The sequence below is a fragment of the Orbicella faveolata genome, unplaced genomic scaffold, assembly GCF_042242905.1.
Source record: "Orbicella faveolata isolate gen_17 unplaced genomic scaffold, um_ofav_v1 contig_46, whole genome shotgun sequence".
Taxonomy (NCBI): Eukaryota; Metazoa; Cnidaria; class Anthozoa; order Scleractinia; family Merulinidae; genus Orbicella; species Orbicella faveolata.
Genome location: NW_028301576.1, coordinates 4,487,984 through 4,512,500, shown reverse-complemented (window position 1 = coordinate 4,512,500; position 24,517 = coordinate 4,487,984). Strand labels below are relative to the sequence as shown.

The 24,517-nt window shown below is 39.5% G+C and overlaps 2 protein-coding genes and 1 pseudogene across 2 annotated transcripts in view; 2 read left to right on the top strand and 1 right to left on the bottom strand.

Moving 5' to 3' along the window:
• Positions 1–12,467, top strand: part of LOC110051030 (uncharacterized) — a 77,573-nt gene extending 65,106 nt beyond the window's left edge. Inside the window, exons 37-46 of the mRNA XM_089278526.1 lie at positions 562–789; positions 1,822–1,893; positions 2,773–3,029; positions 3,632–3,765; positions 7,655–7,768; positions 8,324–8,451; positions 8,548–8,630; positions 10,118–10,208; positions 11,297–11,437; positions 12,044–12,467. Coding sequence (XP_089134652.1) covers positions 562–789; positions 1,822–1,893; positions 2,773–3,029; positions 3,632–3,765; positions 7,655–7,768; positions 8,324–8,451; positions 8,548–8,630; positions 10,118–10,208; positions 11,297–11,437; positions 12,044–12,298 — 1,503 coding nt within the window. The 3' untranslated portion in view covers positions 12,299–12,467. The remainder of the gene's footprint in view (positions 1–561; positions 790–1,821; positions 1,894–2,772; positions 3,030–3,631; positions 3,766–7,654; positions 7,769–8,323; positions 8,452–8,547; positions 8,631–10,117; positions 10,209–11,296; positions 11,438–12,043) is intronic.
• Positions 12,468–17,968: 5,501 nt separating this feature from the next.
• Positions 17,969–18,896, bottom strand: LOC110059728 (uncharacterized; annotated as a pseudogene).
• Positions 18,897–23,556: 4,660 nt separating this feature from the next.
• LOC149098041 (uncharacterized) overlaps positions 23,557–24,517 on the top strand; it is a 104,378-nt gene continuing 103,417 nt past the window's right edge. The window contains exon 1 of the mRNA XM_089277609.1: positions 23,557–24,037. Coding sequence (XP_089133735.1) covers positions 23,557–24,037 — 481 coding nt within the window. The remainder of the gene's footprint in view (positions 24,038–24,517) is intronic.

Here is a 24,517-nt window from a genome sequence, read left to right as displayed (position 1 = left end):
AATCTTTACCTTTCTCTTTATTTTGTCGCCCTTGTCATTCCATAAGAAATTACAATACATTTATCTCCTTTATTGCTGTATGATATGTTTGAAGAGGAGAAAAAATATATACCAGTTGTGAAGCTAGGAGGCTTTTTAAAACAGTAGTTTTACCTAAAAAGCCACGTCTGCGAAGTTTCCAGCATTCTAGAATCGATTTAATTATTTCTGTTTTATCCTTAGTCTTAATCTTAGTCTTAGTCTCATTCTCAGTCTTAGTCTTAGTCTGAGTTTTAGTCTTAATCTTAGTCATTCCTATTCTTATTCCTATTCCTATTCCTATTCTTATTATTATTATTAATTAATTATTTTACAGTAAATGTGGAAAGAAAGTTTAGGGACTCAAGCTGGTGTCCAATTAATAGAGGGTGTCGGCTTAATAAAGGTTTCACTGTATGTCACATGAAAGGAACTTCCCTTGGCTTAAAAAGAGGACAATGTAGAATTTTTGGAATATTACATTAAACCATACCACTTCGAGTTAAATTTGACTGGTTTGAAACTCTGTTATCTCTTTTGCAGGAACAAGAACAGGGCAGTGACGAAAACAAAATTACTTTTGAAATCGAAGAAACTGCTGAGCCCACGCCAAGTGCTGGACAGCGTCTCCTCGCCAGCTTGAAGTCGCTTAAAGCTCATTTGACTGATCTCTTTGTCAACTTCGTGATCTTGCCCAATAGCAAACTGACGCTCATCAAGTACATCAACTGCTTATTTGTAGTTGCTACTACCCTCACTATAACGTACATGGTAAGTCAACGAATGTGCGCTTAGGCTCGATTACCAACCGCTGTTCGAGAAAGGAACTGCCTCCTCCCCTGAACTCTCTGTCAGGGAGAAACGTACACCAGACTCGTGTAAGCGGCAGAAATCGAGCCAGAATAGCGCTTATGGACAACTTGGTTTTCGAAGTGTGGAACTGATAAAAAGCTTGCAGATTGAGAGAAAGCAGAGTAAGATAAGAGTAAGTTAAATACAGTACAATGAGTTTCAAAGGGACGATAATCAAATACATGCTCAGTCTTGAAGACTCTCGACCGCGGACTGGACAGGATCTTTGACCGCCATCGTTGTATTTTAAACCCTTTGCCTCGTGGTTAGTGTGCTCGCCTCCGGATCGGTCGGTCCGGACTCGTGTCCTCGTAGGAGGCATTGTGTTGTATTCTTGGATAATTACCGAAGAAGTTAAGTGTCTTACAAGACACTTAATTCTCACATTCCCTCTCTCCAACCCGGTGTATTAATTTGCATCGGCGAACTTAATCCTGGGGATAACCGTGCGATGGACTAGTATCCCATCCTGCGGAAGTAGAAATACTCCTAGTCGCTTTATACTACTGAAACCGCAGATAAGCGCCGGCCTTATGGGCCACTTGGCTTGTATACAGGTTTTACCTTTTTAAAGCATCCAATGTCTACTATAATACAGAAAAATTACTTGTAACCGTGAGGAATTTAACCCACAAAGAACATTTTTGCATATTACACCCAGACTGTGGAATGCCCTACCTTATCAAACTGATCAATTAAGGACATGTAGCTCGCTCACTTGATTCAAGTCAAAAGTCGAGGCGCATCTTGTTAAACGCATTTATAAACAGTAATTACGATTAGTTTTAGTCCTTTTAGTTTACATGTATATCTGTTTGATTTACACATTTTGTAAAGCGCTGCTGGATTCTGTAGAAGCAGCGCTATATAAGACTAAATTTATTATTAAAATTATTATTATTATTTATTATAAATTACTAATTACTTTTTTTTTGCCACTACCTTTTTCAGACTTCTTTCCAAGATCACCAGTGGTATCTATTTGCATTCAACTATTTTTGTGAATTTTCATTTTACCTTGAGGTGGGTGCTAATGACATGCCGTAGTAAATAAAAATAGGAAACAGAACTCGCCAAAACTTTAACTCCTATGTAGCAAGATTATCATACCATAAGTTATACATCTGTGGATAACAGGCTATTTCCGAGTTACCTTGTGCCTCTTTTTCAAGACGAGTCCATGTGCAAAACCTTTCATATGAAAATGAGTTCGATCGGAATCAACATGAACCTGCAGGCGGACTCATTTTCACGTGAATGGTTTCGCTCGAAGACTCGAAGACTCGTCTTTACACAGAGGCGAAAGGCAACTCGGAAATTGCCAATTGCAGCTCATGACACGAACCTATCTTCCTGATCATTTTTCTTTTTCAAGAGGCACGGAGACTGGATTAATTTAGCACATGGTCAAGGTCACGATACAACGCATTTGCGGTCGTGCGCTTGGCTTTATCAGGGGATTAGTGAACCCACATAAAAAGGACAAGGGTGCTTCTCGGAAATTAGTCTATGATATGAACCCCTAAGAGGTACGAAGGTCTTGTTTTGTGGGCGTGGCTTGAATTTTTTTCACTCCAGTGAGGTACCCGATTCTAAAACAATACCTCATCTCCTGTCATATTTTGTTTTTGGCTTAATACCTTAAAGGGTACCGTGAAAGCTCCCACTGGGGACCTTTCGAGGCTGAAAATCCTAAAAGATATCAAAACCGCTTTATCAACCATTAAAAGGTACAACGAGCACCCCTTCCCTTTTTATATGAGGGTCCTCCCCGGGGTAGTTAACTATACTTGTTCCTGGAAAAGATTATTATTAAATTGATACATTAATTAATTGATTTATAATCGCTGTGCCTTGTACATTTATGATGAAATTACTGCACAATTGTTTGATTTTCAACAGATATATCTCAACTTCCACATGGCGTACATAAACAACATTGGTGAAACCATTTGCGACGGCCACAGATTACTGATGCACTACGCTAAAGGAAAGTTTCCACTCGATCTGCTGGCTTCCTTTCCCATCGACCTCTTCGCTCTAGCGGCGCCGGCGGACAGACAGCTCTTTGTGTTGTCGTATTTGAGGCTGTTGCACTTACTACGCCTTGTTCGTATGCAGCAATTTTTCGCCGAATTGGCAGAGAGGCTGAATATCGAGTAAGCATCAAGTCTGAACGTATTAAACGTCAGTTACAGTTCCTGACTAAGTCGAGCTACTTGCGTTAAATATCCGACATAGTTTGATACATCGATTGCGGATCTATTTACACATCAATGTAAGCAGTATGATGAACAAAAAACAACGTACAAAAATGGCGATTTAACGCCGATCTTTAATCCACGTTACAAGAGACAACTTTTGTGGCAACTTTGTTGCGGCAACGGTCGGCAGCGGTATGTTACTCGAGAAGATTTTTAACGCAACATTATAAATTTAGGCAACAAGATTCCAGGTTTTTGGATCAATTCCAAAAACCTGCAATATGTTGCCGCAACAAAATTTTGCGTGAAAAGTCGCCCTGTGCGCCATGTTACTCGACATGGATTTTTAACGCAACAGTCGGCGTTGAAAGTCGGCTTGTTTAACATCCCCTTTATTTTGCTATATTTTGGGGGCGTTTTTAATAAGACTACTATTCGCGCCTCCTTTGCTCTGATCATCTCATACCTAACATGCGCGAGCGGAATAATTGTTAAATAATAAACCATTAGCGATCCAACTCTGAATTCATAACTTTTCTTCTGGTGTTTGTTTTTAGTGTAACTAAAGTGCGCATAGTCAAGTTCTTCCTTCAGCTGGTTATTGGTATTCACGTGTTTGCCTGTGCTTGGTTTTGGGTTGCGTGCCCGTTTTATGTATGTCCTGAAGGGCACCATTGGGTCGAACATCAAGGTAGGTATCCATGTGGTGGCAGATGGTTCATGCCCACGACAAATCTGTAAATAGGTTTTGAAACCAAAAATATATGGTTTAAACTCAGTAATTTATTAACTGCCAGTCCCTCTTTACTGCAGGAGTTAAGTACTAAGAACTGCTGATAACGAGCGGTTTACAAGATTGTCAAAAGTAATTCACTTTGCTTTGGTTTTGTATCACTACGTCATATGAGCACCACTTTGTCATCCAATCACAAGTAATACCAAAACCAATCGTGGCTCGCCTTGTGTCAGCTACCTCTGCGTCCTTTGTGATTGGGCAATGGAAACTTTGGTTTAGATCAAGTAGTAGGTGGTGTAGTGAATAGCTACTGTCAAATTTTTTTAACTACATTTGCCCGATTCCTCTCGGGGGAGTCAGGCAAAAAGTGCTCAAAGTTTGCCAGCATCTATTTAATCCATCAGTAACTACTGTGCGTGGGCGCAAGGAATATTTCTAATTAATACTAAAGAAATGTATTACTTTGTTAATGAAAAACGATATGTAAATGTGAATTAATCTGTTTTTGTAAAGAGCCTCACCAGAACGGGGGTGAAAAAGTAGAATTCGAAAAAAAAGATATATTGCTATTGATGGCGACGTTTATAAAGTCCCCAAGTGTGGGGTCGTTTAAAGATTATCTTTCCGAAGCTTGCGGCAAAACGTTCACGCAATGTCATACACCTCACACACTTAAAAATAGTACGCTGGACAAAGTTGTTCTGGATCGACGGTTTACAACAAAAAATTAAAACAAACAAAGTGAAACAAATAATTTTAGGATTGTCTTAAACTTCACTAAATTCCACACACGGAAACTTATTTTATATGGATCACGCAAGAAAGGCTTGCGTTATAGCCTTTCTAAATTTGGTAACTGAGTTACGAAAGTAGCAAAATCACGTGATTTCTGAGAAAGAAGAGTCACATTTGGAGTGTTGTTTGCGAAGAAAGTGTTTGCGTGCTAGTCGATTTTTTTGTCAAGATGCCAAAAGATCGGTCTTTCACCTGTCTCGAAGATGGCTGCCCTCAGCTCACGCTTCGTATCAGCCACAGGTGTGAAAAATACTGCTTTGTTAAATCGATGTCGGCCAAGAACCTCAGAAACTGCTATTTGTGCTTTTGGAAACGTTTCCTTACCTATTTCTGGGCTCATCAACGAGGAGCTTGCCATTATCTCGTATTTTCTTGCATAACAGCTTGAAATAACTTTGTTTGGTTTGCCTTGTGGCCCTTCAGTGGTAATATCACACAACTTGAATGGTTGATTCTCCAAACTGCTGATGTATTACAGGATAATAGTGCTGTTTAGATGGATTATTGCTCCTTCCTCGTGCCATCTAGTCGAATTCACGAAAGAATTTAAAAACACATAACGATTTTCTTCGCACAACAACATTGGTGTAACACTACGATCTTGATGTAAACCATAACTTTTTTTTTATCAGAAATGGCGCAATTTTCCGTCCTTGTGTGATTCAGTCCGCAAATTTGGGTAAGCTGTAACGCAAGTTTTTCGTGTGTGATCTATATTTGGAACAACAAAGATATTAAGATAGATAATAAAACAATATATGATTCAAATTATGTTAAAGCAGGTATCCTCCTTATTAACCACTTGCAATTCAACAAGAATAATATAGAATCTTATAATAGTGCTAAAAGTAAAGGTTTTTCTTCCTTCTGAAGGATTTGCATGTGACCAAAAGTGAACTAGAGAGCTGTTTGGAATTTCAATGCGGGGAGAAAAAATTTAATCCTACTGTATGTAAAAATAAACACTTTTATGAATTGCTTGTTTCGGGTAAGGCACGAGTCTCAAGGGGCTTTGCTAAACTGAAAGAAGACTTTGGTTCAGCAGATTCAGCTGTTACTAAAGCGTTCATAAAAATGAAGACTGTCTCATCCGAAATGTTTATCAGAAGCTTCCAATTCAAGATTTTAAGTAATATCACTTTCACTAATTCTCGTCTAGCCAAAATAGGTTATGTTCAAGACGATTCTTGCACATTTTGTAGAGTTAGCTCAGAAACTGTCAATCATTTATTTTATGAATGTTTTCATACTAACCAGTTTTGGAAAATTTCAAAAATTTTTGGTTTGCGCTTTCTGGTAAACAGGTTGAATTTTCCTTGCAGGATGTTTTGATAGGTAAATTAGATGAAGTAAGTGACTTACTAAATTACTTTTTAGTTGTTGCAAAATGGCATATCTGGACGAGTCGTAAACGAAGTCTCAGCACAAATATTACTGTTTTTAAAGAAATGATTAATATGAAATATAAGACTGAAAAGTACATAGCCTTAAAAAACAACACGCAAAGGAAATTTCAGGCCAGATGGAAATTATTTATTGATAGTAGAGTATGATTTCTTATACTATATAGTTCAAATAATTATATTATTATCAACGTTTTGTAATTAAGTTATTGACACTTAATAATAACGCTGTACTTTGTATTTAATAATGGCAATAAAAATGTATATAAAAATAACATTCCAAGTGTGGAATTTAATAAGATTTAGGGCAATCAAACAATTATTTGCATCGCTTTGTTTGTCTTAATTTTCTGTCGTAAAACGTCGATCCAGAACAGTTTTGTCCAGCGTACTATCATTGTAAGGAGTTAGAAACCGAAAAACAGTCAAAACAAGAATGCATAAAATGTGGGAAAATGTTATGCAAAACGACAATTTACCTTCATTCAAGAAAAGGATGTCCAAAACCGAGGAGGGCGGCAGGTAAAAGCCATTTAAACATTTATACCCTACACCAGGTCGAGAAGAGATGACGTATTCTAACGATCTGTGGAAAAAAAAAAAAAAGAGAAATTTGACTGTGAAATCCTCTTCAGTATACATTCCCGATGGCTTGAAAAATTCCTCTTGGCTTTAACTTGAGCAAAGGGGAATGCAACCGGACCCTTTTTTCTGTTTATAGAAAACCATTTCTCCTCCCAACTTTGATGTTCACAATTATGTCTGAGTAGAAGTACCTAATATAAAAAGCTGCGTTTACCCTTTCTCTCAATTTACCCATAATAGAAGGTGTAAGGTTTTGTTCCAATCTCTTACTGAAAGTCCATCTCATGAAACGGGGCCACTCTTCCCCTACCACACCATCAAGAGCGTCATATAGTCTAAGAAGTTCGTTCTGGTAGTTAGTTATTGTTTGGCTCCCATTGAGGGGGTATGGATCAAACTCTAGAAGGATTGCTTGTCTTCTTGTTACCTTCTTCACCCTTGGAGGGGCAACAGGTTTACCACCTTTAAAAGGTTTAAGCGGTTTCAGTAACCGCCGCCTCACTCTTTCAGGAATTGGTTCATCCAAAATGTTCTGAACAACACCTGAAAGAGGTTGAGCGTAATCACCTATTTTCATCTACAACGTAGTACATTTCTTTAATTGGAAATATTCCTTGTGCCCACGCACAGTAGGTACTGATGGATTAAATAGATGCTGGCAAACTTTGAGCACTTTTTGCCTAACTCCCCGGAGGGGAATCGGGCAAAAGTAGTTAAGAAAATTTGACGGCATCTATTCACTACACCACCTGCTACTGATCAGACTTCAATTAATTGCTTCCAAAAGCAACCAACAGCCAAACTTTTCAAAAAAGCTGGGCAAGAATAATAAATAATCCAATCTCTGGCCCTGCAGGCATATATTTAGACTGTTGAGTCTTCCCAAATGTATTCAAACAGTACAACCTTAGATTTAAATTTTTTTGGAAGTCAACTCTAATTGGCGTTTATGCCTTCAACTCACCAATTAGTCACTTCCAGTAGTGACTCACTTTTTGATTTTTGTTTCCTAAATGAAGCGTGAAGTTTACGTGTAAATTTTGAGAAATATTTCATTTCAGAGCTCTTAGACTCGCCTCCCTTGCCTCGTTACTGTACCGCAGTTTACTGGGTTTTAACTACCATGACTTCGACGGGCTATGGAGACATTCATGGTGACAACTTCCTGGAAATGGGTAGGCTCAGTAACACAGTTGATTAAGTTTTAACTTAAAATAGGCTGGCTACTTGATTTTCCGTGTCGAAAATCCCAGCTATAAACCAATCAGGAGACTTGTCTAATGTCCGGATATCCTGCAATTCAGCTCGCATATCGCCGAATTTTCGCCAAATTTGAGTATGCTAAAAAGTTAATTACACATTTTTGGTTATCAGGCGCTCATTTGTATCCCCACGGGTATTTTGGCCCGAACCATGCGAACTAGCTAGGCGCCAACGAAGCGTACCGAAGCGTACCAAGAAGGTATGATGAGGTATAACTTTATGGAAAGACAGGGAATTCCCTCGTATTTTGATGTAGTAAAGATTCTAAAACATCGTTTTCACTCACGTGGCCATTAGCCGTGCAAATTTATTAGGAATGTTTACGTAAGAAAAGAGTTCAACTCCCACAGGATTGGTTTGGAACAACAACATGGCCTAAGTTTCATTGTTTTGGAGCAGTGATATGGCTAGCGTCGTCATGGAAAACGCTCTATAGGTTAAACTCGGATTCTCTCTTCTTTGTACAGCACTAGCAAGTCTTGTTATGGTGTTTGGAAAACTTTTCTTTGGTTTTATCCTGGGTAACATCGCTTCTACCTTGGCCAATGCTGAGATCAGACGAGTTAAGTACGAAGAGAAACTTGGAGCCATTCAGGTTCGTTACGTTAGTTAGTCCAGGGTTTTGTTCAGGCTTTTCCGTTTTTCCTTTCTCGTTAGGAGTTAATCACAACCGCTGTTTGTTATATTTCAGGCGCACATGTCAGATCAAAACATTCCAGGGACTCTACAAAATCGGGTGATGAACTTCTACGAGTATATCTGGAATAGAAACAAGTGAGTAAACTTGAGTATAGTATTAACTTTTTCTGAGGCATCAACAACTAACGTCATAGATCTCTGCTCGGTTCGAATACTCAGCCACTGCTCTGGTCACGACTTTTAGTTCGTGCTGACTCGATCAACCTAAGGCATTTTTATGCGACTTTGAGTGTAGACGGGGAACATAGTGTTTTTCTGTTGTTGTTTTCGCAAATCTTATAAGTTTTATTCAGTTTCTATCAAAAATCGATTGCTGTTCAGAGGAATAGTACGAAACCGGGTGGCAAGACGAAGGTTGAGAAATGAAAGAAAATCCTCTATTTTATTCATTCCCTCCATAAGACCTGACCCCTAAATCAATACCCTTTTTCAGACCTGCCTTACAATTAGCTCCCTAGCTCAGACCGATGTTAATGGCATTGTGAAGGGCTTTTGTTTATTGTGCTATCGATGATGATGAAAAAGTAGCTTCTGTTATAACAAACCTAGTTCAAGACTAGAGCGCAAAAACCATGTAACAAATTGACGTCAGTTTTTTATGCGTCTGTCCTGTTATTGATGATAAATTGCGTCATAACATTGTCCAAGTGGCTGTGAAACCACGAGCCGCAGGCGAGTGATTCCGCAGTAAACTTTGACAATGTTATGACGAAATTTATCATCAATAACAGGACAGACGCATAAAAAACTGACGTCAATTTGTTTTGTACAATAACAAGACCCCAAAATGGTCAAATGCCGGGAATAAATGACTAGAAAAGACGCCGCTGACTTACCGTAAACAAAGATAAGTGATGAAAGAATGAGAGATGCGAATGCGGACAAAACACTACCGGAAAAATGACCTGAAAGAATTTCAGGCTCTGAACGGGATTCGAACCCACGACCTTTACATTACCGGTGCAATGCTCTACCAACTGAGCTATCAAAGCCACATAAGAGCGGTCGTGTGTAGGTTCGGCCCTATATGTTTAGTGGACGTAATACTCGGCTCAGGTATATTAATTCCATGGTAATAGATCTAGATGTCCAACAGTAGCACTTAAAGAATGAAAGAATGAGAGATGCGAATGCAGCCAACGAAAGGGTTTAATTGGCTCATTTTATCATCAATAAGAGTTATTTAATTGCTACTGTTGGACATCTATTACCAAAGATAAGTGAATTTATTGAAAATGACGCGAACATTGTCAAAAGCTTTTCTCGCTTTATGATTGGCTACTTAAAAAGTCTATAAAATCTCATTGGTTTAAAGAGTTAAGAGAGTTATGGGTAAATGTACCGGTCGCCATCTTTGTTCCTACGGAGGATTCGGCAAAAGATGTGGTTGCCCTGAGATATGGATAGTTTGGTACTTGCTTCTAACCTTGGATGTACATGATACGATACCAAATATATAGACCCTCTGTTCAACTCGGCTGACCTTGATCAATTCGATTCTCTAGTGCTGTTCTAGTCAAAGGCTCATAACAGCACCTAACTGTTTTCACTTTTTGTCTTAGGGGCATTAACCACAGCACTCTGTTTTATGACCTGCCACTCTGCATGAAAAGCGAACTCTGTCTGGAAATGATTCGGGACATCCTTTATGCGGTAAACTCTTCACTCTGTTATTACATTTTAAATTTCCCATTCATTCGTCTGCAAATTATCCACCCTCTGGTGGCGCGATGGCCTCTCTCACGGTTAGTGTGCTCGTCTTCGGATCGCGCGGTCCGGGTTCGAGCTCTGGCCGGGGACATTGTGTTGTGTTCCTGGGCAAGATACTTTGCTCTCACAGTGCCTCTCTCCACCCAGGTGTATAGATGGGTACCGGTGTTCTTAATGTTGGGGCAACCTTGCGATGAACTAGCATCCCATCCAGGGGGAGTAGAAATATTCCTGGTCGCTTCATGCTACAAAAACCGGGAGAAGCTCCGGTTTGATGGGCCACTTGCCTCGTATGCAGACTTATTTTTAGTTAATTCGTCTGGCATATCAGTTCTTGTGATGACCAAATCCCCAAGTGTCATTGCTACGTTCTCTGTTAAATTTTTCATTTTATAGTTTTATTTTAACTTCCCTGGACTTCAAGGTAAAAACGATTTGGTGCCGACCTGGAGAATTTTTTTAAAAAATAAGTCGCATGTTAAATAGACCATTTTACAGTTGTCTGCTCAGTGACCTGGCCTTTGGATGGCAGCGAGGCTGGAGTTGACCTTGTTTTGATACAGACCTCACTGCTTTTGTTGGGTAAAGCAAGTTGTTCTGATGCTCACTAGGTGCATTTACATGACAAAAGCAGTGAGGTCGGTATCAAAACAAGGTCAACTCCAGCCTCGCTGCCATTCAAAGGCCAGGTCATTGAGCAGACAACGGTGAAATGGTCTATTGAAAGTCTTAAAAGAAACAGGACATTTTGGTCATTCTATGTTACCTTCCTGGATAACAAACTTCCTTTGGAGAATGCCACAGAAGTAAAAATATTCTCTCAGGACAACCTTTTTCAATGAAGCTAAGAAGAAGGTGGCAGAAAATGTAGGTTTCCAAAATTTTCTAACAATTTTAATGCATTTTTAACTATTCCTATCAGTTTTAGACCTTTTAACTCTCATTTAGAACAATACTATGTCACGCAGACCATAATCATTAGACTTCTACTGAGTTATTTACTTGCTTTTTATTTGTGTTTTCTTTCAAAGATTCCACTGTTCGAGAACACAAATCTTCCTTTCATTCGTATGTTGTGCACCAAAGTAAAACCAGCGCACGTTCATGCAAATGAATACATCCTACGCAAAGGGGACATTGGACAAGAGATGTTCATTATTCGTAAGGGACTGGTAAGAAGTTTCATTTGATTACCCATAATCCGAGATCTATATCAGGCCCCATCTGCACTACTCCGGAGAAACTTGAAAACGCAATTTTCGCTCCGAAAATATGTTAAATATTTCCTTCGACACTACGCCGGAGAAATTTAAAAACGCATCAATCCTTGGCAGCAGAAAAGCTTGGGTACACCTCTGAGGGTTAGAGTTAATTACGTAATTTTCAAGCGGTCATTGCTTTCGAAAACCTCCGTTTTCAAATATTTCCGTCCCCGACGTCCGGTGTTTTCAAATTTTTCCGTTTGAAAGCGTTTCCAAAAAGCTCAATTGCCCTGTTAACCCACACGTCATCTTACCGAATTCGAATCTTACAATGTCACTGCATGCACCTAGCCTGTAATGGAGGTTCATGCCGGGAAATATCAGTAAAAAGAGATTATTGTCATTTACATTTGGAAAGATTCCCCGCATTAGTATCAGTTGTAAGCTAGTTCCAGTCCTATTCCGAGAATACGACTACGATCTATTCCAGAGGCTTTCTCGTAACAAATTCACCACAGAAGTAGAAAGAATAAAGAGCATTGAAAATAAGATCATGACCTGATACATTTCCTTTAGATCGAGGTCGTCACTGATGGAGATCCACCGGAAGTCATTAAAACATTAGACAAAGGCCAGTACTTCGGTGAAAGGTGCTTAATTCATGCCAGACCCCACGAAGTGTGTCTCCGCGCGGTCACCCATGTTGACATGCTCGTTATAAGTAAAGAAGACCTTGATGCTGTTCTGGTTCACGACGAAAGCGTTGCTCGGCAGGTCCATGAAGTAGCAGAAAGGCTATATCCTACCGTTGTTCCAAATAAAACCAACTGAGGTGTCTATATTAAACAAACGATCCGTTACTTTTTGAACTACTTTACTAACGAATATGGCTTTATCTGTAAGTGTTCAAGCACTCGATGGACAGTGTTACTGAATTTCCACTCATTTTCCGTGTATTCATCTATATACAGTTGTGGTTTTTTCATAAATATGTTACTGAAAACATCCTTGTTTTCCTTTAATATCGATCTCATTGTTAATGGATTTTGTTTTACCTGATATGAATAAAAAATAACTTTTTAACATTTTCTTTTGAAATAATATTCCTCATTAAGACTTTATTTACCCTCGGCGGTGTTTGTAGCACAAAGACTAGTGGGCCGAGCAAACAGCGCTAGCTAAACTGACAAATAATTCAAATTGAACATAACACTCCCCTACTGGCCGGAGGCTAGCGAGTTGGCTATTTACAAGCGTGCTCGAGGATTTGAACGCGGGGCTATTGTGAAACCAATCCAGGTGGTGGTCAGAGTAGGATTCGAATCCGAGACCGCTGGATTGCGAGTCCGAAGGTCTGTAGCCAAGACTACACGAGAATAGCGAACTCTGAACGGTTTAATGACAAACAAACGAAATACAACACTATCGCAACAATATGGCGATCCGGAACACGTGAGAGAGATAGAGCAAAGGGAATACGCATGCGCGGCTAACAACGTCCACTGGCGGAACCTCTTCTTCCTTAAAGATGAAAATAGAACTAACATGGTCTAAGCCTAACAATTGTTGAAATAAGGGGGAACTTGCCTGGTTTTCATATTCACACAGTTTGTAATTTACACTTTGATCATTCCTCTGAGCTAAAAGTCATCTTGAAGTAAATTCGTTTCGTCGACTTCTTGGCCGTTTGAAAAATGCAACTATCGCAATTTAATTTACATGTAAAATTTCAACTGATTTTAGAGGGTCGTAACTCCTCTAGTATACGAATCTCTCGAAAAATAAGAGATTCTAAAGAAAGAGCTATGCTATGGGTATAACAGATCTAAATGACTAGTTTGGCCCTGGAAAATTAAGTGCGCTAGACGAAAAACTATAAAGGGTATTTGGATAAATTGCGCGATTTTTAGACGACCGAGCAAGAACTTTGATTTCGTGGTAATCTTTATAAGCATAATTCGACATGTTTCATAACACAAATTATTCGTAGACATCGTGTATTGTACATTTAAGCAATAATTTAAATAATACCTCAGAATAAGCCTTGGTTATAGATGACACAGTCCTCTAGAAATCAGCCGCCCAAGCAGACGATTTTGGCAAAATGTCGGCCTTCAAGGTGAAACGGAAGTCCTGCATTAAAAATTTGAGCAACTTTGGTGAATAAATTGAGAGAAGGCATCGCCACTTCTTCCTCGGTTACCTCTTGTTATTAGTTTTCTCTTTTTACTTTAGAAAAGAGGAGCCTGTCCCGACTGCAACGATTCATTGAACGACATAAATGGATCGTTTTCACGTGACGTCATCACTTTCTAAAATCCAAAACGAAAGAGCCACCAAAGTTTTTGTCCTCATCAGGCACAAGAGGTGGTATATTTATATCTGTTTACAATTTTACAGCTCAATAGCGTGCTTCGTTTGGAGTCCAGAGCATTTTGAATTTCAGGGTTATGGAGGTGCGTGACACAAGGCTATGATCGAGTTTGTCGAAAAATATATACTTATCCCATGATATTGAGCCTTTTTAGAAGTTAAAGCATTAGGAAAAGTGCTTATGTAAATGTTTGTTGGATCAGTACTGATAATCAGTCGCCTAGATAGCCAAAGTAAGTTCCAGATATTTACACTATTTTCCGGCCGCCATATTGGTGTACCACTGAGGTACACTAACATGGCGTTTTCATACTGGGCTCTGTAAATATCGGCGAAACATTTCGACGAATATCTGAAGTTTGGGGAAACGCACAGGCCTAAAACTTGGAGAAGTGGCTTATTTAGTTATCTTCTATAACATCATAATTTCATAGCTTTTTCCACTGGATGGTTTTCGATTCATGTTTTTATTGCGTGACAGTGAAAACGATCCATTGAACGACATTAAACGACATGTAGCGTTTGTGTAAATTGTTCCCTTTGTCACGGTGTCACGCCATTCAATTTACTACAGTAATAGTCCACGTATAAGAACCTGAATTTTTCAATTTAGCCTAAACAGGTTTTTATATAAATGGTACTTAAAGCAAATTTAGGCTACCAAGGTTCTTGATATAAACTAATAGGTTCTTATATTTTCATATGAATTTCATCTGAGTTTACTATATATATTATAAATATCATCTCATAATACAGTATAAATCATTTATTTGTACCATAAGGCAATGCCTATAGGCAGTTCAGTGCATGTACAGTATATACATGTCCTTAACAAAACGTAAGAAGAAAACTCATGTTGATACCAAATTTATAACAAGTTCAAGCAATGAGCTAGAAAGAAAAAAAATGTCAAGTTACTTTTAAATAGATGATGATCTTAATTCAGCAGTTTCTACCTATACACGTTTACAGCAACCCCACTGATAAGAACCTAACTTAAAATTTTAGCCTTAATAGGTTCTTATGTGGAGGGGGCTTAAAACTAAAGTTTTAGCTTAACAAGTTCTTAAAACCCAGGTTTTTATATGTGGGCTATTACTGTATGACACGCTGGCTGACCAATCACAGCTTTCAAACCATTGCATTTGAACTTTCTCCTCTCCATTGTTTTAGAAAAAGATACATAGTTAGGAAAATAGTCAAAAAAGAAGTAACAAACATTTCTCGGCATCTATCAAATTTACGTCGATTTTGGGTAGTGAAAGCTCCCGTTCATGAATTGATGGCCCGTCATAAGTCAGGATAAGTCAAGTCGTCACGCAGACTTCTACGGGGCTCTGCTATCTATGACCAAAACCATTTCTGAGGTATGATTTAAATTATTGCTTACTATGTGTGATGCACAATGTCAAAGAATAATTTTTGTTATGAAGTTCATAAAGATGACTGCGAAATCGCTCGGTCGTGCCCTTTATAGTTTTTCGTCTAGCGCGCTTAATTTTTGCGGGCCAAACTAGCCATTTAGATGATTATGGTATACCCATAGCATAGCTCTTTCTTTAGACCGTTTCATTTGTCGAGAGGTTCGTATGCGACTAGAAGAGTTATTATCAGTTGAAATTTTACATGTAAATAAAATTGCAATAGTTGTATGTTCAAAGGGCCAAGAAGTAGAATTTACTTAAGACTTTTAGATCAGGGGAATGATCAAAGTGTACATTTCGATAAATTGCAAAGTGTGTGAATATGAAATCCGGGCAAGTTACCCTCTTTCTGTACTGGCCTTATGAAAATGCGCAATTTTGCATTAATTCCATCGGCTATCTTGGTTGACTGAGCAGTGTTTCGAACTTTCCTATATTTCACAAAAATGTGAACTCGCTGGAACTTTTTAAGGCCATCCCTTTTTTTCTCTGTTTAGCGTCGTCCGACCGACCCAGATTTTCGCATTTTCAAAAAAAACAAAGTTATGCAGAAGGCAATGAAGGCAATGACACATTATTTCAAACAACTGTCACTTTAATCTGAAACATAAGCAATTTTTTGCCTTACAGATTTTTAGTTTCTCCCCAACAACGACGTAGATTTTTTCTTCCTCCATTGCCGCCATGTTGACTTTGTAACCACACCTTGTTGTTTCCAGGCTCCACGGATATTATGCTGAGGTACCGGGCCTCCTAGCTCTAGACTCCTTTTCTAATTTTATTTATTGATTTTTTTTTTTTTTTTTTTTTTTTTTTTTTGTCTTTTCCGACCGACCGACCCAAAATCAGAAAACGTATTCAATAATAAACGAAAAAAAAAGTATGGCCTAAGCATATTTCTGAAAATAGGTCATCAAATGGGTCTTTTTGACGCAATAAAAGAAAAGACGAGTTTCCGACCTTTCGTCGGATTCTCCATATTTACAGGCAGTGGCTCTAAGCACTTGAACATTTTACCCAAAGTTCCGCTCTGATCGAAAGCTCGGCTCGGCGAACTATAGTTCGGCGTAAAACAAAGCTCAACAAAGACCAACCAATCAAAACCAAGGACGAGATATACTCAGTAAACATTAGCCTTGTTCTCAGACGTCCGGCCCCTTCGCTTCTCCTCTCCTCGGGGAAGCGAAGGGGCCGCGATCGACCTCGAACGTCTGAAAATCTGGCTGTTTGTCTTCTTAATGAAAGCGAGCGGCAGTTGCTTGTGTTTTTGTTAACGAAGCTTCCGCTCGTCAATATCCTCAAACATAAGTCGTGTGTTTGTTTATATAATAATGTCTCAGAAATTATTTTACTATTCAAGCCGTTAGAGTCACGTTTGTCCCTGATCGGTTAAGTTTTCTTCTATGAATGAATAGATAACTTGTTGCTTTCTCGAAACGTGAGCATGCGATGCCTGTGCGTCGGTATGCGAAGGAATTCCATTTGAGACCCGAATCTTGCTGAAGTCATGATCAAGTACAGACGCATGCGGGCATTTGACTACAATTCAACCTTGAACTGTGCAGTCACCATCACTGGATTAACTTGGCGATAAGTTTCGTGACTACTGTATGACTTAAAATTGTGTACTAAATAATAACAACAATATGACCAGTCGAAAATACGAAAATTAAATAATAGCTAGTTTAATCAATGGGTTCATTCTAAGTTCAAGTTCACGGATTGAGCGTCAGTGACTAAGTTGGTTCGCTCAAAGTTAAGAGCACTTACTAGTAAGGGGGCTCAGTCACGGTTTGCGCATATTGAAAAGTTTAGCCTCAATTTTCAAATTCGTCGTTTATAATTCGTTTTAATCTTCTCCTTCCTTAGCTGTCCTTGTTCCTTTATGGTTTATCATTATCTCTTTGGTGTTTTTCTATCTTATTAAACTGTTATTTTCAGGTTTCCTACCATTTAAAGGTAATTTTGCATGAGGCCAAAATAACACAGAATACCGTGACTGAGCCCCTTTAAGCGCAGTACAAATCTATTCTTTTCAAGGTACCTGACTTACCCGTTCCAAAATCCACAGGACGAAATATCAAGAATCCGTAAACGGAAACGTGGTAGAAATATGTGAAACCGTCGCGGAAACACGACGGTTGACACGCGTTTCCGCTGGCGGTTTGGTGGATTTTACTCGTGTTTCCGTTGCTGCGGTCACAGCGGAACCGTACCACTTTTTTACATGTTTCCGTCAGGTTTCAGTTGAAGGAAATAAGTGTTTCCGCAAGCGTAACTTCATGTTAACATGTGCGGAAACACTTGGTAACGTTCCGGAAATCTGAATTTTTTAGATTTCCGTGGACGTAATCAGACCTAAACGTTCACGGAAATACAAGGTTATGTTCCGGAAACACGTTTTTGCCTTGTTTCCGCTGACGTAAAAAACCAAATGTCGACAGAATAGTAGGCTACTTTCACGAAACAAGTTTTTCTCTTGTTTCTGCTGACGTATTCAGACCTAAAGTCACTAGGTTTCGTTCCGGAAACACGATGTTTTTTCTTGCTCTTTGCTATATATCGGATTCTTTCAGCACTCGTTATTCCTGATCTTCCTTTGTCATTACAGGACAGGTAAATATGTTGTGATTTTGTTATTTTTTTAACCCATACCATATCTATGCCCCACTATGTGAAATCACACAAATATGAGAGCGATATCTTCTTCGCAGCTTCAATCAATTTATTTTATTTTCCTTTTCTTCAATCGATCGACCGGTGACACTTTAATTTTTGTTATTTAAAAAAAAATACACGTATATTCGCTTCTCGTCCTCGTCATTTGAACATAACATGCCTAAAATTCCTTTCTTGACAAATGAACATCAAGAAAAACTTACAGCTGGTATGTATAAAATGTTAAATGTTCTAAAAATGTAGCGAATTAGTCGCTGCGGACTGCCCAAGAGGGCCGTTAGGTGGGTGTGGGCGTGATGATTCCTCTTCAGTCCGGCTGACACGTGCACTTGTGCGACGTTGTTTCTCAGTTAGTCCGGCCAAATACGCCTCGTCCAGTTTTGTTTTAATATTCCTCAGTTTGCTCTTCTCCCATGACAGCTGTCTGATCTTTCGTGGTCTTGGCCCACTCCTTGGTTCTGCTGCGTCGTCTTTGCAGCTTTCCTCCTCCGAGATATAGTGTAACGCGTCTGGGGAAGACAGAACTTCTCGTGCACTTCTCTTGCCTCCTTCAGACAGCACTGTCGAGGTGTCCATACAAGACAGTCGTCGAGAAAGTTTCTAAAGAAAATAAATGATCAGGACACGTGAGAATCTTTTAGAGTACTGCTAGTGATATTTTCTCTTGTTGTTATGGATTTGAGTAGCCCGTCCTGAAACATCAAAGACAGAATAGCTATCAAACTGGCCTCATACACTTTATGTACAATACTTACCCTCTTTAAACGATTGCTTCGCTTGATATGCCTTCGATACTTCTCAAAGCTGTTGTTTGTTTTCCTTGGTCTCCAATGCTGATGGACAGCAGCTAATTCAAAATGAATAGAGCCGAGTATGTTAGTTGACGAGGTATAATGTCGGTACGAATTGGTAGAAATCACTACAAGAAAAGGAGGTTGTCGCCCAAATGTCATTCATTCAGCGATGGGTGCTTACAGTATTGGCGGTTTTCGACTCGCTTTGAAGACCCGGCTGACTTGTGTTTAAGAACAGTCACAAACTTTTCAACCATTAAGTCCAATTTTGGGAACAATTAGATAGATAGATAGACAGACAGACAGACAGACAGACAGATAGATAGATAGATAGATAGATAGATAGATAGATAGATAGATAGATAGATAGATAGATAGATAGAGCTACATCACTGAAGCAATCTCGTCGGGACATACCGTACTTATATAGTTGAGGGTAAATCGGTGCCGGTGCCCGCGCTTCGCATAGCTCGCAGCTTTGCCACTCGTGTAACGCACGCTTTCAATATTTTCACCTCCTTATCCTTGTCTAACTGACTCGAGTCACAAAAATGACTTATTTGGCCTAGTTGGCTCACATAACACAAATGTCTCCTTTGGCCCAACTGGCTCAATTCACACAACTGTCTCATTTGGGCCAACCGCATCAAATGACACAACAGTCTCATTTGGCCCAACCAACTTAAATCACACAACTGTCTCATTTGGCCAAACAACACAAATGTCTCATTTAGCCCAACCGGCTCAAATCACACAACTGGCTCAAATCACACAACTGTCTCATTTTGGCCTAACTGACTCAAATCACAAAAATGACTTATTTGGCTTAGTTGGCTCACATAACACAAATGTCTCATTTGGCCCAACTGGCTCAATTCACACAACTGTCTCATTTGGGCCAACCGGATCAAATGACACAACAGTCTCATTTGGCCCAACCAACTTAAATCACACAACTGTCTCACTTGGCCACACCAGCTCAAATCACACAACTGTCTCATTCGGCCCAACTGGATCAAATTGACACAACTGTCTCATTTAGCCCAACCAGCTCAATTCACACAACTGTCTCATCTGGCCCAACTGGCTCAAATCACACAACGGTCTCATTTGGCCTGACTGGCTCAAATCACAAAAATGACTTATTTGGCCTAACTGGCTCAAATAACACAAATGTCTCATTTGGCCCGACTGGCTAAATTCACACAACAGTCTCATTTGGGCCAACAGGATTAAATGACACAACTGTCTCAATTGGTGCAACCAACTCAAATCACACAACTGTTTCATTTGGCCCAACCAGCTCAAATCACACATAAGTCTCATTTGGCCCAACTGGATTAAATCACACAACTGTCCCATTTGGCCGCACCTGATTAAATGACACAACTGTCTCATTAGGCCCAATTGGCTCAATTCACACAACTGTTTCATTTGGGCCAACTGGATCAAATAACACAACTGTCTCATTTGGTCCAACTGACTTAAATCACACAACTGTCTCATTTGGCCCAACTTGATCAAATGTCACAACTGGCTCAAATCACAGACCTGTCTCATTTGGTCTAACCAGCTCAAATCACACCACTGTCTCATTTGACTCAAACAGCTCAACTCACAGAACTGTCTCATTTGGCTTAACCAGCTCAAATAACAGCAATGTCTCATTTCATCCAACCGGCTCCAAGCACACAAATGTCTCATTTGGCGCTGCCAGCTCAAATGACACAATTGTCTCATTTTAGCCTAACCAGCTTACACCAGATAAATATCTCATTTGGCCCAACTGGCTCAAATCACACAACTGTCTCATTTGGCCCAGCCAGTTCAAGCCACACAACTGTCTAATTTGGCCCATTAGAGGCTCAATTCACACAACTGTCTCATTTGGGCCAACCAGATCAAATGACACTACTGTCGCATCAGGCCCAACCGACTTAAATCACTCAACTGTCTCATTTAGCCCAACCGGCTCAAATAACACAAATGTCTCATTTGGCCCAACCAGATCAAATTGACACAACTGTTTCATTTGGCCCAAATGGATTAAATGACACACCTGCCTCATTTCGCCCAACCAGCTCAATTCACACAACTGTCTCATTTGGGCCTACCGGCTCAAATCGCTTCCTGACAGAAACATTTGGAAAGTTATGTACCACGAATATTTTTAGATGAAAACTATATTCAGTGGTGTATAAAGGAGAAAGGTAAAAAATTTAGTTGGATTACTGGGTTAGGGGAATATATAGAAGATTGCCCTGACACTTTGTGTACGGTTATGTGTAAGAACTAGTATACATAGGAATAAAGGAGCAAACGCATACTGATCATTGCACAGTCCTTATACATTAAGGGCCCTTACACGGACTCCTCATACCACCCTATATTATTTTGTCATTTTACGAAGTGTGAGGTGAGGTACTTCCTGCGGCTGCAGCTGTAGTTCGTCTCCTACTGGTTAAAATGTTAAGATTCATTGTTGTTCAAAGACTCATCTCGCGTTTTTGTTTTGGTAGCTGTAGCAAACAATTGCAAATCCGTTTGCGGAAACATGACGGAAACGAACAACAGCGGAAATCTGCTAACTTAAATATGACGGAAACGTGACAGAATCACGTAGACTTGAATTTTCATGTTTCCGCAGGACGTAAACATAACGGAAACATGGAGTTGCATGTTTCCGCCACGTTTCAGAAATGCGGAAACATGTGATTTCGTCCTGTGATCTCTCGGTGATAACTTTCAGTTTAAACCACGCCTGCGTCTGATTCTGTGAGCATAACTTTTATCGTAACCAGTGCGCAACGCATTACAGATATAAACTTACGATAATGCATGGAATGCATATTATGCTGGGATGGTGATGCGTGGGCAGAGATGTATATATGTTATTTGCCGGCTAGGAGGTCCGTAGAGTGAAAAACTTGACCCTCGGGCTTGAATATGCTGCCCTCGGGTAGCATTTTCATGCCCTCGGTCACAGTTTTTCATTATATATACAGACCGACCCTAAGCCGGCAAATGACATATTTATTTTTAAAATGTGTAAGGCGGCCTTAAAACTAACGAAAACGAAATAAAGTGTACTTCCCATGTCTACCGTACGTAACTGGGATATACATTCATATTCACAAGAAACTAATACAAAACAGCACTTTTTCATTGGTTCTCACCAAACCACATGCCCCGCGTGAGATTCCGGTAAAGAATAAAATCGATCTCAGGACAATGGTTTAACAACCACTCAATGTTACATCACAAAAGCTTTAAAATGGCGGGAAATTAAATGTTCATTCGATCTCAGAGCCTGGTGCTGGAACAAAGAACATACACGGTATTTTTTCGATTTATCGCCAGGTCCAGAATAAAGGCTGGGTCTCACAGATACATTTGTAATTAAGACCCTCAAAGAATGTATATTCGAGGTGTAATAAACTTTACGTGTAACAAGAAGTTATTATAATTCGCTCTCAAAAGCGAGGGGAGATCATGACCATGCCCAGGCCAGTAGAAAGTTGGTAAGATTGACCGATGTAATGAATGGGTCCGAGTGGAAAGCTGCCATGCAGCAGAATGGGTTTTATTGAATAGCGCAGATTTCGTCTCTTCTTCTCTGGAGTTTAAGATTTAGGGTAACATTTCAATCTAGGAGTCATGCTATATCAGCCTTTTTCCGCATTGTTTCTTATGCTCCGCCTTAAAGTGCTACCGTGACCAGAAATCAATTCTACTTTTTCTTTGTATTTCAACGCTATATAACTGAACCACTAAGTGACCGAAGTTTTAAGCCTTCATTTCAAAAAAGACCCCTGTTTATTTTGACTGAAATTTTCCTAGTTAATGGTCCGCCATTACTACCTTTAAAATCTTGATAGAGCTGGATCGACGATAAGATGATAAGAAGACTCACTTATTTAAAAATGCAATGTGTGTGCACGCTCCTAAATTGGTATGCAGCACGGGAATTTCGAACTTTCAGACTTTTAAACTCGTGTTTTGCATGTACAATAAGCTTCGTTTACGCGCTGCAATTTTAAGCTAGTAAGTCTTTGACGTCATCTTATCCTCGATCCCACCCTCTGTGGTCCAATTGGTCAGTCTTGTATGTGAAATGACGGACCGTGAAATCCTAAACTTGCACTCAAAGAAAAGAGCCTTTGGATAAAACTCGAAGCTCAAGATTTTGTCAGTCAGGTGTCAAACAAACACGCTTTTAAAATTTGAAGGAAAAAGGGAAGTAAATTTTTTGATCATAGTAGCACTTTTTAAGAAAAAGATGAATATTCCATCCCTTTGAAAGCAAGAATTCATACTCATGGTGTGCCTAAACATGGATGGTGTGAATAGACTAAGATCTCCACGTCTTAATTATCGCGTAAGCTAACCTTTGAGTATTATTGAATATGGAAAAAAAGAACTCTTAAATCTGGTGTCTACTTAATGAACAGATAAAATAAGAAGCTTTGAAAATGGAAGAAGGAGGTATAATGTCTTTGAGGTACCCTATCATTGTTTCTCGATTAAACGCTCCCGACGTTTATTTGAAACTCGCCTTTTGTGGATCCGGAATTTATTGGACTTTTGCAGTTTGTTCGAGTTTATTAAAGTTTGTATTCATGCCAATAAAAACCGCACGCGCGCACGACAAGGGGGTGACGTGCTTGCACGTGCAAATGACGCGCAAACCTTTTGTCGCGTCACTTTTAACGAACACACGCACAGAAACAAACTATTGTGTTTTATTTTCATCGACATTTCGCGCTCGGCGCCTTGTTCAACATGTAGCGCTGAGAGATTTGTTTTTCCCCGCACGAGAATGTCCGCCACGTGGGACAAACATATTCAAGTTACTTTCAGAGGAGTTTCCCTCGCTAACGAGGAGATAAATATTCAAAAGTTTCCTTTTGTCATAAATCCTCGTTCGAGTCTTTTTCGATACTGGGAAACCGTTAGCTCCATTTTCATTTTTTCAACCTGTCTGATTGTCCCTTACCAAGCAAGCTTTGATTCACAAAGTTCAACGCTTTGGGCGTTGGCTTACATTTTTGATGCGCTATATCTCGTGGATGTGTCGCTGAGATTTTTGGTTGGATATTTCAGCAAAGGAACACTCATCACCGACCGATCGCTCATTCGGCGCCGTTATCTCCATGGCATGTTCATACCGGACTTACTGACCCTTTTACCACTGGATCTGCTGGCTTTTGGAGTTGGCACACATCTCAGATGGCATCAGACATTGACCCTGTTGAGGCTCAACCGTATTCTGAGAGTACTCCGGCTGCTGTCATTTTTCGGTAGGTTGCATACATTTTGTCTTTTAGTCGACATTTTTTTTTAAGCTGCACGCGCTAGATTTCACTTTATTGATTGTACCTCATGAATTTTTAGCGTTTATAAATAATGACTAGAGATTAAAGATTAAAGATTAAATTTATGGCAGAATTCGAGCGACAGAAACCTGACGAGCGAAATTGTTATACCGCAGCGAAGCAATTTAGATTGCAAACGATGAACGTTTGGCTATTTTAATTTTGACAAGAGGCGATCCTTTAAGCATGCAGTTTTCGTACGGTGTTACAGGGAAGGTTGTGAAAAAAAATAATCGCAGCTTTTCAGTTTAACCACTTTGAAATGTATATGTAAGAGCTGTTTATTTTTTATGGGGTACAAGGTTCTGGTTGGATTTGGTATGTAGTCCCAGTTATATATAACGAGCCTTCTCTTGAGTTAACCCCCCCCCCCCCCTCAAGCAATGATGATGATAATAATAATGA